Source organism: Eutrigla gurnardus (genome assembly GCF_963514095.1).
Source record: "Eutrigla gurnardus genome assembly, chromosome: 11".
NCBI classification, from domain to species: domain Eukaryota; kingdom Metazoa; phylum Chordata; class Actinopteri; order Perciformes; family Triglidae; genus Eutrigla; species Eutrigla gurnardus.
The window spans coordinates 5,332,273-5,346,679 of record NC_139925.1 but is presented as its reverse complement, the minus strand read 5'-3'; the positions used below and the strand labels follow the sequence as shown (position 1 = coordinate 5,346,679).

The 14,407-nt window shown below is 45.2% G+C and overlaps 1 protein-coding gene across 4 annotated transcripts in view; it reads left to right on the top strand.

Annotated features, from left to right (window-relative positions):
• The window catches only part of disc1 (DISC1 scaffold protein), a 39,062-nt gene that overhangs the window by 1,658 nt on the left and 22,997 nt on the right, over positions 1 to 14,407 (top strand). For all 4 annotated transcript variants that reach the window (XR_014598012.1, XM_084021998.1, XM_084021997.1 and 1 more), the window contains exons 2-9: positions 3,105 to 3,955; positions 4,528 to 4,597; positions 5,437 to 5,593; positions 6,389 to 6,485; positions 6,699 to 6,931; positions 9,282 to 9,336; positions 10,980 to 11,082; positions 11,203 to 11,391. Coding sequence is in view for 3 of the 4 variants with exons in the window: in XM_084021998.1 (XP_083878124.1) it covers positions 3,105 to 3,955; positions 4,528 to 4,597; positions 5,437 to 5,593; positions 6,389 to 6,485; positions 6,699 to 6,931; positions 9,282 to 9,336; positions 10,980 to 11,082; positions 11,203 to 11,391 (1,755 nt within the window). In the remaining variant the exon portion in view is untranslated. The remainder of the gene's footprint in view (positions 1 to 3,104; positions 3,956 to 4,527; positions 4,598 to 5,436; positions 5,594 to 6,388; positions 6,486 to 6,698; positions 6,932 to 9,281; positions 9,337 to 10,979; positions 11,083 to 11,202; positions 11,392 to 14,407) is intronic.

Genomic DNA, 14,407 nt, shown 5'->3' with positions numbered 1-14,407 from the left:
TGGTGCTGAAGCTCTTCAAAATGCAAAAAGATTTAAGTCTTCTTTTGCATTGTCAACATTCCTCATTTCTATATTACAAAACTGCCATATAATATAGAACATATAAATCCATCCTCCCTTTTCCCAACCCTCCAGTTCCTCCTACTCAGCCGGCCAATCCGTCCCACAGCCGAATCCTAAACCAGCAGGCCGCAACTACACCCAACTGGCTGTAATAATGACAATAATAAGGTAATAAAGGTTTACAACAAAGCCAAAAAAATGTCATACATACAGCTAAACATATTGATCTGCACATTCTTGCATAAAGAGAGGGAACTATGACTCAAGCCAATATGTTATCCCAGTACTGGCGGTGAAATAAGATGTAAATGGGGTCCAAATGTAGCCTTTTGACCCTTCAAGGTGGAACATGACATCATTAAGAGAACAGTTCTTGACCAGGAGGCGTTTTCTGGTTTTAAACTGAAAAACTGCAGTCATGAGGATCTGCTTGGCTTCAAAAACTTGAGCCCTGCAAACAAAGACGCAACCGAAACACGTGTAATAAAGTAGCAGTCTTAGATTTACATCTGTCACCGGTGGAGGGTTCAGATCTGGGGTTTTTCCGTGATCTCTAATTATTTGAGCCCATGTCTGCTGTGAGGAGACGAGGAATTTGTACCAAGAATTGCATTCCAGGTTTAGAAGTATGTGTGTGTGTGTGTCTGTGTGTGTGTGTGGCCTAAATCCTGTCCGGTTAACTATTTTAGCACAAAGCCGGCAGGAAGCAGCGAATGACATACCGCTGATGGGCTCTATGCCCCCAAACACACACACACACACACACAATGGGCCCTGAGGCATTTCCTTCCCCTTCCCTCTGTGTAATCGAGGGGGATACAGTAACACTTTCCCTCCCCGTTGCCTCGCTGGGCTCCCCGTTACGCCTCGGACACAGCAGATGGGGGGCGGCTGCGTTGCCCCACGGACGGGGTCGGGTTTCTCAAAATCGGTTATGGAACGGCGACCGCGTCTGCAAAGAAACACTAATGGAGCTGTATGTAACTCGAGCTTCGGTGCGACGGGTCCCGGTGGACAGAAGACAACTCACACACACATATATACAGTATATACATACACACACACACACACACACACACACACAATGGGAAAACCCCCATCACTATATCACTAGAAACTCTGACCTCCCATCGGTCCAACGTCCCAACTCTCTCTTAAAGTGGCGTCCTTTTGTGTCTCTTCCTCTGTGGTCCAGAGTGATGTCACCCTAACTGGAGGAGAGTGGTCGTTATTTTCATAATCACGATTATCCCGGACAAAATAATTCACAATATTATCCCGATAATCATCAAATGTGCTTAAAACTCTTAGAAATGGCACTAAAAAATGACTGGAATCACTTAATATATGTTAAGAAACTAATATGTTTCCTGCATCACTGATAAGATTCAGACTTTTTCACTGAAAAACAATACAATAATAAATAAAATGATCATAGGGTGGCATCGATCTTTAAGCGATTGAGTTCAATCCACAGCTTGACATCTTTTTTCACTCACGACGATATTCACGATTAACCCCATAATTTATTCATCCTGATGGACGATAACATCCTATACGGTCCCGTCCCTAATTCTTTCTAATGTCCAAGTATGTTGTTAAGCTATTTGTTTCATAATGACAGTAGTATGAATGCCCCAGTGTTTCCAGTACAAACGTGTGTGTGTGTTCAGTGTGTGTTCAGTGTGTGTTCAGTGTGTGAGTGGGAAGAGAGAATTGAGAGCCGGAGGGGGAAGAGGGCTGTTGCGACACAGCTGTACACAAAGAGGCTGTTGACTCCCCGACGTTTCAGCCCGTCTCCTCCTCTGAATCCTAACATCTCATCACATCTCATCACATTTCATCACGTGGAGCTGCAGCAGGTGTCCAGCTCGGAGCACAAACCACTTTTAAGCCTCGGCACGGGACGGTATGAGAATGAAAATAATATCAATATATCGCGATATTATCCCGATAATTCATCAAAATGCGATTAGAACTCTTTAAAATGGCACTAAAAGACACTGGAATCACTTTAACTTTCAAATAATAATCTGTTTAAGTGAAAAATAATCAGATAATCTGAAATAAGAACGGGCTGCTCTCTGTTCTGCAAGTTCAACTTTTCCCAAATGATTTTTGCATGATTACTGCTAAAAAAGAGATGACTTCAAATGAACGCTAATATTTCTCCTATGTGTAGGCAAACTGTTTACAATATTTCAGCCATGCCGACTTTATAGTTTGATGCATTAAAATGTCAATGTTAGTGTTTGAAGCTTATCGTATTGATTTTGTGCAGCGTCTTCTTTTCTGCGTGTATTTCACGTTACTACTAGAACATGTTTACGTGCTTTAATGCTCAGAAAAACCTCTCAGCCGTTGTTGTTTTATTTTAGCAGGGGATTACCATTTCCTGTAGTCATACGTCCTCTTTAAATCTTATGAGCACATCTCTGGTAAACACAACATTTAGCATGAAAAAAGCACTAATCGACTCCAAATATCAAACTGGACGAAGACCAAAACAACTGACTAGTGGACTCATGGACTGAGAGGAGGGCAGCCTTATTAGCATCATCGCCGGTTTGTCTGTTTTGTGTTCCAACATGAATCAGGGTCGTTCCCCCTGCAGCACAGGCCGGCCCCACGCTGTGAGAACCTCTGGTTTAGGTCAACAAAAGAAAGACCAAACAAATTCAAATGCAGCTCCAGGAAATATTGTTCATGTAGTCCACTCCTCCGCTGAGAGGGGGCGTGTCTTATAACTCACAGTGACTGTGTGGCTTTGGTATTTCCCAACAGCTGGAGCAGAACTCTGGGAAATGTCTGACATCTGCCCAAGCTGTCTTTTCTCTCGGTTAGCGCCGCTAGCTCTAAGGGACGAGGGGGAGGAAAGTCATTTTCAGTTTTGGTTGTATCACATATCTTGTGTAGTTGGCAGGTTTTCCCTGATGTACGCCACGACTGCACAGCTAATCCTGCCAGTTCCATGAGCTCACTCGTTATCTTCCTCATGACCGTGTTCTGTCCAGCTTAATGGTTAATCTCTGCATCGACAGGTGGCAGGGCGTCGGGGACAGCTGGCGGCCCCGGTCGTAAGAGGCTCCACCGAAGACCGGGGTACATGAGAGGAGAGCAGTCCAGAATACAGAGCACTACTCATGGGCAGGAGGAGGAGGAGGAGGAGGAGGATGAAGGGAGGACTGCTTGCATTATGAACGGAAAGTCTGGACGTCACGCCGACTTCACCGAGGGAACCGGCGCTCAAACGCCTGCTGGCAAAGTGTCCTTAATGAGTCAGCAGCAGCCTGATAAACTCACATGTAGCTCCTGGAAGGGGGACGGTTTCACCCGTCCTCTTCCCCACGTGGACTACAGTGCCAGTAACGGTGCTTCCAGCCACCAGGGTCCCTCCACTCTGCCCCAGACTGAACCCAGGTTCAGTCTGAACCCGGCCTCCCCCGAGGACTCCTTTAACTCAAGCTTCAGTTTCATCCAGCGGTCTCTCAACGCCAGCCAGAAGACGTACGCCGGTCGGTCAACTGATGCGCCTCAAACAAAACCAGCAACCTTCTCCGTGCAGCACAATGTCTCAAACCAGTCGCTGCCCTCCTCCCCGCCGAGCAGCCAGCCGGAGAGAGAGGAGCCGGCGCCGGGCGGGAGGTTTTGGCGGGGGTGTCTGTGGGGGGACAGGGGGGTCACACCGGACCTGCCCGACAGCGACTCACGATCTCTGGACATAGACATCACCTCCTCCCTGTCCGTGGACTCGGACACCGCCTCCGCCTCCTCCGTCACCTCCGGCTACGAGAGCGCCACGCCGGCCTCCGACCAGGGCTGGGACAGCCTGGTGAAGAAGTACGAGGGCGTGCTGCAGGACTGCCTCCAAAACAACCGCACGCACACCAAGGTGGGCACGACGGGGTCAACCAACTGTCACAAACACCATTCACCGGGTTTAAGTGGGTTCCCAGACCAGGTCCAGAATCAGTTAAGAGTTAGAGGAGAAGATTAAGGTTTCTATCTTCTCATCAAGAAACTAAATACACATATTATCCACAGTTCTTTAAGAACAAAAGCAAACTATGAAAATAGTGTGCAGGCTTTGTTTTGGGAGGGTAAACACAGGCTGGGAACCTCAAATATTAACACACATGTTCTCATCCACCTCCAGTACATTCTAACCAAATATTATGTTCACAGTTATAATCAGGATTTCTTGAGATGCGAGCCACAAGTTTAGAAATTGCTTCTGTAATAGGAAGATTAGGATATTTCAGGGACCTATTCCTTAATTCCATGTAGTCGGGTCGATTAGTCTTTGTCGTGAGATGAGACCGAGTCCTCAACCCGCTGACCCGGTGTCACTTTGACACGCTTCTCTTGTCTGTTTTAAGCCCGGGCCGACTGTTTAAAGAGCGCTGCCCTCTGGACTGTTGGGTAATCGGTTGGGTCTTTGCCTTCATCGTGTCTCTCTTTCAGATCGAGTCCATGATGTTGAAGCTGCAGAGGCTCCAGCAGAGAGCCATCTTGGATGACGACTACGACGCAGGTGAACTTAAGACTTTCAGTTGAGCCGTTTGCTGTAATAAGGAGGGCGTCTCAGCTGTTACAGACCGAGAGCTTGATTCTCTGACGTGTTTTATGGCTTTTACATATCTCATTTTATTAAATCAGCACCCAGACAATTATCAGTCTGATGTTTTAGATGAGGGAAGACGTGAGAACTTCTCACTGAGCATGTGATGCTGCACATTAACCAGAGCTGAAGGAATGGTTTGTTTTTCTGGCCCCTCACACACGTTTTCATGCGCTAAACCAAAAACTGAACTTGGTGGGAAAAGTGGACGAAGCTGGAAATCTAATCTGCATTTATTTACAAGATTAAAACCGTGGAACTTCTCATGTTTAGTGCTTCGTGTTCAGCTTGGGATGTTTTTCACTTTGAAGACTGCATGGGAAAGAACCGGCGAGTCCTCAAACCTAACAAACGCAATCTGGACTTTATTTTGAATCTCTAGAAGAAACAGATCTTAGTTTATTTTCCAGAAGCGGACTTTATTTGGACCCGTTTCTTGGAGACTTGTGACAGAAATAAATGCAACATCTGTTGTAGACCTTCAACTATTTAGGCGGAGTGGCTATCTGGGTCAGGGTGTCTTTTCAGGGATTCTGTTTGATTCTGTTACTGTTTTTCTGTCATTGGCTCTCCATAAAATAGAATTCTACAATAGAAATTCATACTTCTTTGAATGTAGGCGACGAAGACATTATGACCCAGAGAGAAAGCTCATTCCTGTACAGTCACACGTTTCCACTTTCACCTCTGACCTCGCTGTGAACGATGGATGGTTTTCACCAAATGCTGCTGCTATGATTGTGCGTTTCCAGCGGAGCGTTTTGGGAAGAAGCTGGAGGAGCTGTGCAGGGAGCGAGGCGCTCTGAAGCTGGGTCTGCCCTCCAGACAGCCCAGCGTCGCTCTCTTCCTGGAGCGGCTCAGACAGGCGGTGCACAGCGCCCTCCAGAGGGCAGACTGCAGTCAGTGCAGGTCAGTCTCCCAACAATGATGCATTGTGTACACTTAAAGAGGAACTATGCTCTTCTCCTACCCCCCTCTTCTCCTTCCCTTTGGTATGTTCTGTAGTTTTTTTAAGTAAAAGAGTTGTTCGTTCTTATTGACGTATAGAGAATCACATGTTTACATGAAACCAGATGTGAAATATTCCCTATTGTTTCAGGTGTTTATTTACACAAGAGAATTGTTAATGATGACATGATGTTGAACAAAACACAGCCCCACTGGGTTTTGTATTGTATATACTTTGCATTTTCTCAGCTTTATGTGGTTAAATGGAGTTTTTTGAGCATCGTCCCATAAACATCTATATATTATAATCTTGTAGGACGGAGCAGTTAGGGAGGGATGCTAAAAATAGCTCTTATGACAGGAAGGAAGTCAGGTGTGGCCTCTCCAGAGGGAATCCTGCACAAATACAACCCATGCAAGAATGCAGTGTGACCGTGTTTTACACATTTACCTGCATCTCAAGAGTTTTTAAAAATAATAATAGACACAAGTCGCCTCCGTTATATATGTCCTTCCACTTCAGTGGGTTGGAGAAAGACAGAGAAAATAAGTGAGACACTGGTTCAAACCAGGAGGCAACCTGAAGTTCTGAAAAGTGAAGCCAACCCTGAAGTGCTTGCATTCTTTCTAATGACCATCAGGGGGCGACACGTCTGTTTGGAAAAAGGAAGTCAGATTGCTTAGAAGTCTATGAGAAAATAATTATTGATTTGTTCTCTCAGTAAATCCACTCTCTTTTTGTGACTTGGTTGTCAGGGAGGCTGGGGAGGCCGATGCAAGGGAGCGGTCCGACTCCCTGCAGGGTCCACTGCATCGGAGAGATCAGCTGATCCAAGAGAAGCAGCTGGTAGAGGTAAATTCAGCGTGCTTTATCCGTTATGTGTTATGCTCTCTCTTTTTCCAGAAGATATTTCTGGAATTAGAGAAGTTTGGTTCTGTTTCAGGCTTTAATATAGTGTCAAATTCAGGACAAGAAGGAGTCTCTACAAGAAGCAAAACATGTCCACAGCAGAACTAAACTTGAGTACCTGACACTGAACTCTTAAATAAATAAAAACCTGTGCAGGAGGAGATGGCAGAGCTGCAGCGGAGGCTGACGGAGCTGAAGGACCGCGGCCGACGCCTGCAGCAGCAGATCCAGCAGGAGGAGCAGCAGGTGGAGGCCGAGGAGCTGGAGGGCTCCGTGCTGAGGAGCTGCACCGTGGACCAGCTCCGGCACATGAGCCGAACCCTGCAGGACCTGGTCACCTCCGAAAACCGGACGCAGATCTCCGTCTCGCCTTCACCCTCCTCGCTCAGGTCGGCGCCACACACCTGCAGAATACATCAGTGTCCTCTCATTCATGTGAAATGTTATTTTTATGTGATCGGACGCAGAAGAGAGTCAAATCCATTATTATTATATGCTCTTTATGTATTTATATATAATACATGAAATATGGATCACATGAGACACGCAAGATAAATCTCATCATGCCTCCAGGAAACTCTCCCGCAGTACCGTCAGTCAGCAGGTGGGGCTGCTAGAGAGCTGTGTGGTAGTGATGCAACAACAACAACCAGCAGTCCATGATCGTTTTCCCTGCATGGAGTCACGTACTTTGTGGCAAACAAAGTGGCATTTTGAATAAATCTTGCAGCGGGAACATCTCGTCTCGTACCGAGAAAGTACAACAGAGTCGTGCGGGCACACACCATCAACCCAATTAACATCTCAAATAACAGCTAGGAAGAGCTCTGACAATACAGTGTTTCCAGATTTGTTTTAAAAATAGCTAAAGCTGGATGTAGTTTTTGATGGAGCTTTCTTCTAGGTTGAAAGCACTCGTTTGTCACGTTGAACTGAAGTGCAAAGTGAATGTAATGCGATCATTTAGTGAGACTTTCATGAGGGAGGATTTGTTTTCAGGTTCAGAGAGGATGCATGAAGCAGCCACAGCGACTTTTTCTTTATTCCTCACATCCCCGTGCCCTCAATCCTCTCCTCTCACACCTGCTTGAACCCGCTTTGAATTTTAATCGTTTTTTTCCCTCCCTTCTCTCAGATGCAAATGATTACTTTGCATCGTATCCTCTGAAGTTAATAGCTTGCGACGGAGCATCGTGGAAAGCCTCTCTGTCTTGCCACTCATTAGAAAAGACGTGTAAATTGTACTTATCGCCATCTCGGTGGCATGACCCACCATCACTGGCATAATTTGATATCTGACATATTCCCTACCCCGAGGGGAGCGCATTTATCCGCGCTGCTGATTGAAATTGCGACCTCAGATTGGATATTCAGCCGCACCATCTCCTGGCGGCGTGCTTTCGGGTCATCACAGTGATTGTGCCGCTTATGTTTTTTTTTTTTTTTTTTTCCCAAATAACGCAGGACATTTCTTTTCTCATTTCAAGATTTATTTCCTTTCGGGTATTGGGATTAAAGAAATCCAAAATAGCTGCATCCCTTTAACCAACGGCCGCGGTAACGCTGATGTTCACAGACAACATTTTACCCTGACTCACCCAGAACATCAGCTTGAATAACATGAAAAGGGCATGCTGATTTTTGTGATATGAGACGATTGGGACCATCTCAAGGTGATCGTGTTGTGCAAAATGGATTTTTATGCTCCTTTTTTCCCCCTCCCCCGTCTGCTAATTGATTGATACGTCTGTCACAGGATAATGTGACCTTGTCTTGTTTGCATGTTTACATACATGTGCAGTTATAACATTACTAACATACCCTTGAAATCTGAAAATATCATCTAGACGATTTAATCTAATGGGCCAGTCAATGGAAACCATCAGAATATGTAACGTAAGCAGACACAGGTCAGTTTGAAATGACAATCATATCTCCTCGTCTGCTTTGGAGCTGCTTTTTCAAGATTTTTATCCACTTGTTTTTAAGATGTTGAGATGAAACAATAACACGAAAATGCCCCTGCAAATATGAAGTATTAGGGCTTTTATTGGTTTGTTGCTGAGGTTGAAAGGAGGTATAAAGTTTGTATAAATATAGGCTCAACTAAACCCGTTCTGCACAACGTGATTGGTCGATGCCTCACGATGCGAAAGCTCCTAAAAATCATCTTTGTTTTGGAAAAAAAAATCCTCGTAAACTCCCCTTTTGCTGCATAATATACGCTGATTCTGTTTGAAAAAAAATGCTAAGCTAAGCTAACTGGCAGCTGAGCTTGAGCTTTATTTTTAATGGACGGATTAAAGAGTGGCACACATATTTTCATATTCATTTTCCACTGCACAACAAAGAAAATAAGCTTCTTTCCTAAAATATGAAACAGTTATTTTACCATTTTAGTTGATCGTCACAAAATAATCAATTTCATAAAATGATTTTTTACATATATATTATTAAAAATTAAGCATAAAAACATTGTTTAGTGTTCTGGTTGTTATGGTTTCTGCTTGAAGGTTGTGCTACAGATGCAAGGATACAGACTTAACAGTGAATGCTTAGAGCCGGCTTTCTTGCTCGATTCAGTAACTCTTCTGATAGACGATAAACCCGACCTGTGTTCAGCATCCAGATGAGTAGATTATAGCAAACTGGAGGACTTTGGCTTTCCCCTTGAAGCCCCCAAAAGGGTTGAAATGACATTAAGTGCTGCACTGTAACATGTTGATTTCCTTTCTGCAGACTCCAGGAGCAGGAGCAGGCATTGAATCTGTCCATAAAGGAAGCCACAGCTAAAGTAAGCCACTGTTCCTCTGACCCTCTTTAATCCACAACAGCGATGTGTGTGAATATCTAATCAGCAGTGAGTCTGGCAGCTGGAAAACACGTACTTGTGTGCCAGCGCCGGTGTATTAAATATGCGTACTAAATGTCAGCGTCTGCATTCATGTGCTGATCCGTATTTGACGAGGCAGTGAACTGTCCACAGGAGTCACGTAAGAGTTGATTCAGAAAAACGCTCCCTTTTAAAATCCCTCATACAACCACAGTAGAATAATAGAGTATTTCTGGTAGAATTAAGGAAGTGAATTAGGTCTTTTAATTGTAGTGCTTTTGCTTTTTAGTAGCAGCTGGTTTCATAGGTGTTCTGTGTGTTGATTCAACACAGCCTTGTTGGGTTTTCTATGCGTATCAGCAGTGTATTCCCATGTGTGAACGCTTCCCCTTTGTATTAGCTGTGTTTCTGGAGTTCCCTCTTGCTTCTCCAGGGTTTGCTTTTCCCTCTCACTGATCTCTATGCATACATCTCTGCCGCTGAGTGGGGAGAAAAAGAAGCCAGAAGCAGCAGAAATCCATAAGAAGTGGTGGTTAAAGAATAGAAGCACAGCGGAGACCTCTCTACTCTTAGTGTGATCCTTTTAGAAAGAAATCATCAAATGGTCCCGGCCTCACAAAGGACGCGTATGCTCTCCACAAAGAGACACTTTTACCTGAAATCACAAGATTTTCCATCATTAAAGTTGAAATGAAATGTTTTTGTTCCTAAATGACAAGTCCACCATGTGTGAAAATGGCACACCTGCTGGGACAAAATGATTTCTGGCCTGAAAGTAACTTTCACCTTCTTTTTATCGACTATTTCCTTGAGATTGACGAAAAGCCTGATGTTTTGAAATGAAAATCACCGACGTTGGGAAATTGTCTACAGTGTGAAAAGCACTTCCCAGTGCATGTAAATGCGTGAAATAAAAATGATGCAAGCCTGTTTTCTGTATTTCCGTGGGACGAGAACTCCCTGGAGACGCTCTGCCTCAGAAAACGTATTTGACAGCCTTTTCAAAAAGGAGTTGCACAAAACCGTGTCAGATTCAAGGAGAGAATGCGTCAGAAAATCCGTCTCCGAATCCCTTTGAGTGGGGGGAAAATGTTTCCTCAAAAGAAGGAAACGCATCACGGGTATTGTATCCCGCTGTTACTCAAAGTGAGTACATTGGAAAGAACAGAGGTCCAAAGGTCAGATAGAGGGGGGGGCAGACAGGCCGTATCTGAAGCCATCAACCTGAGTCGAGGTGCCGCATCCCCATCAGGACCGTGACATTCAGGACCCTTTTTTCCCTCTCTGACATTCTAATGGCATCTTTTATGGAGATTTCACATTTCCCTGTCTGTCCGCGTGCAAGGAGACGAGCTCTTTCTTTCTAAAGGTTACAGACAAGGTAACACATCTGCTGATGCTCTGCCGTGTATTCGAAGCGGGAGGATGGAAATGAATCTGTAAGGTTTTGTTAGAATGAGTGTCAAAAAAGAAAATGAAAACGGAATTGGAAATGAGCTGTGCATCCTGTGGGATCCATGCGTCTGCAAAGGTTTTGTTAGTTACCACCCCATCCCCCCCACCTCGCTCTCTGCTCAGCCTCTTCTTGTTCCTCTTTCCCCCAGGTGGTCATGAGTCAGAGGCTGGGCAGCAGCCTGAGGAGGAAAGTCAGCGAGACTGAAACTCAGCTCTTGGCGCTGCACGAAGCCAAACTGGCAGCCATCTCCGGTAACTCACCGCACAACCGCACCCCCAGTTCAACACCACCCTACGTTTCACGTCTTCTATTTACATCGACGGAGGCGCTCATTAATGGCCGGCGTAAGCTTAATTGTGCGGCGGTTGCAGGTAACGACTTCGGCGGTGCCAAGGAGCTGAAGGCGGAGATGAAGGCGGTGTGTCTGGAGCGGGAGCGGCTGGACGCTCTGGCCAAGAGGCTGCACAGCCTCAGCTCGGGGAGCAGCGAGGAGCTGGCCAGGATGAAGGAGCAGCGGCAGCAGCTCCGACGGGAGCTGGAGCAGAGGGAGGCCCAGCACGGTGAGTCAATGAACCCGCTCCGTTTTGAGGAAATGTGGGCAAAGACGTCCCAAAACTCATTCAACAGTTCTCAAAACATGTGTGACTCCAATCCATCCAGACTCCATTCAGAAAACAAGCATTTTAACGTTATTTGCTTATCGTCTTGCAGACAGATCTACCAAACCACAACTAAAGACTTTTTCCAAATTGTCTTCATTATGTAGTTATTTCTGCATAATTTGTATCCATTTATTGCAATTAAATCCCAACAAAATTGTTGTATTTTGGGTTCATGCCGCTGTAGTAGACCAGCTGACATGTGACTTGCAGTTCAAAGTGAATACAGCTCAGTGAAACTCACTCTGAGCACCTCTGGGTGACGTTACGCATTCAGACAGGAAGTCGTTTCTTTGTGTATCTGGGACTTCAACATGTACAAAGCAACCTTGTTGCTGTCTACATGGAGGTAACTCACTCAGGTGACTCACTTCTGGAGCCAGCCTCAAGTGGAGATTTGAGGAACTGCAGTTTTTGGCACTTTGCTTCATCTCTCGGCACACAAGGTTGTTTTTGACTGATTTGCTTCTACCACTTGGGGGCAGTGGAAACAAGCTGTGAACACAACACTGACATATACCCCTAATACGTCTATATGGTGTATCTGTGTAACAGTTTACACAGAATAACATTATCATTCATTTGAAGTCGTGTCTCAATGCAAGTCCACGTTTGACTCTTCTTTCAGCTCTGACTTTGAGAAGAAAAATAAAATTAAATAAAACATTTATCAAAACGAACACACAACAAACGCTTCCTTGCCCACTGAGGCAGGGAAACGTTTGTAGTATTTTTTTGAAAGGTCAGGTGCCTTTCCCGTTCTTTTGAATACACCTTTTAAATATCAATTCTTTGAAAGACAAGTCCTCTGTTGATGTTGCTCCACGCTGGGAGGACATCAATGGACAATGACTTTGCTCCCAAATGAAGAAGTGATCTGCCGTCAGCGGGGAGTCGGCATCAAATGAGTTGGCAGCAGGATTGGCAGTTGTTGAGAGGAAGGGGAGGGGAAATGGGCTTTAGATTGTGCGAAGTAGCCAATTCCCTCGAAGCTACTCAGTGCAAACATGATGTATCAGCGCTCGCAGACTCTCCAGCTAGAGGAGATCTGAATGCTGCTTTAAGAAAGGGCTTGCTTTTTTGGGGAGGAGGGGTTGGATTGGTTTGTCCTTCTGGCGCTGGCAGAGACATAAATGGACTTTGACAGCATCACCTGCAGTGCTACTCTCTCAAGTCCATCAGTGATATAAAAAAAAGAAAAAAGGTCACTTTACTCTCAGATCCACTGAGACGGGGGAGTGCAGAGAGGAAAAAAAAGAAATGATGTAAGTGAGAAAGTAGACCAGAGACAGGGGCTCTGGATCGGGGTCCTTCCTGCTGCAACCTCGAGGCGTGCAATCAGCCATCTAACAAACCGTTATCGACACCATTACGGCCCGTGGCTGCAGCGTCACCGTCTGTGTCCACCCATTGTCTTCTCCTGAACGGACCCTCTGCTGTCACTAGGGGGCAGCCTTTCATTGTTGCAGTCAAGCAGAGGTGCTTTGAGTTTTTTATGGGGATATATGGTAATGCATGGGCTTTGTATTTGTGTCCATATTAAAGGTTTATGATTTTAGATTATTGCAGTAGTTGCTTGCATGATTCTTTTCCTTTCACCAGAGTGCATGAAAGCTCAGTCACCGGTCTGATTTGTTTCCTGAAATAGTCCTGAAAACCTTGACTCGCTAAAGGATAGCATTAGTCTCTACCGTGACAACCAGCAAAGACGTCTTCAAGTTCACCTCCGTATCCTAAATACAGAATAACACAGCTCTCAGGGACACCACTGACATGCAAAAGGAAACATAAACAAAGAGACGAACCAGGTGAGAAGAAATGAGTCACCGATGTGGGACGAGACGGCGAGTTAATGATTGGTTGTGCCGTTAGCTCAAATGCTCAAGTGGGCGCACACAATATGGCACCGGGCGCGATTTCACAATGCGTTGCCGACACCAAGCAAGGGGCTCATTAAACTGTCATCCTATTTGGTAATAAGGGGGGGCTGGCACATGCTAGCTGGATACTGATAGCCCCAAAGACAGCACATTACCATTTCTTTAGCTGGAGGGGATTAGAAATTACAGTGTACTTCAAATCAAGATGGCCATCCTTCTGGTTTGAGGTTTCCAAACCTTGTGACACTAGTGTCATCTTATAAGAAGGAAACCATATATGGTTCCTCCAAAGCAACACACTGTTCCGCTGAAACCTTGGCAAGATCCACGCAAATGCATTTCACTGAAACTACATCAGCTTGTTGAGCACCTCCACCCACCGTACGTTGTGGCGTGGGGTTTTTTTTTTGGCCCGGGAGCCATTACGTCCCTAATTGCCATTGACGTCGAGTGTTGATGAATACCAAAGCCATTATAGCCGGAGGTTTGATTCCCTGCTGAGAGTATAAGTTTGTCCCCAAGAGAGATCTGGAGTGATGCTAAATTTACAGATAAATAATTGAAGAGCTGAGTAAATGACCCCCCGGGGGTGAGGCCATGCTAACGCGGAGGCAGTGTCAGTGTGTGTTCCTCTTGATTTATCAAAGTATCTTGCGAATGCTTATTTAATGCTATTGTTAGTATGCAGGCGGTACATTCTGCAGCAATCAGCTAATTTGGTTTTCTGCAGATAAAGATGTTGTCTTCTCCACATGGTTCCGCTGGTGCACATTTCATTCGTGTGGATTTCTTCTTTTTTTTTTGCTGCATCTACACAATTTATTCTTCCTTCATACAGCTCCCACTCCGGGTGTCACCTGCAGTGCTTTATGGTCCTTGGCAGGAATTTGCAGCGCGTTTATACTCAACTGTGCATGCTGGTCCAGAATCTGAAGTGTACATCATCAAATCAAAACACCATCTCTCTGTGTTATTAATCAAATGCAATTTTCCTCTTAATGTAGTGCCAATAGTGAAGGCGAGGACATATATGATTT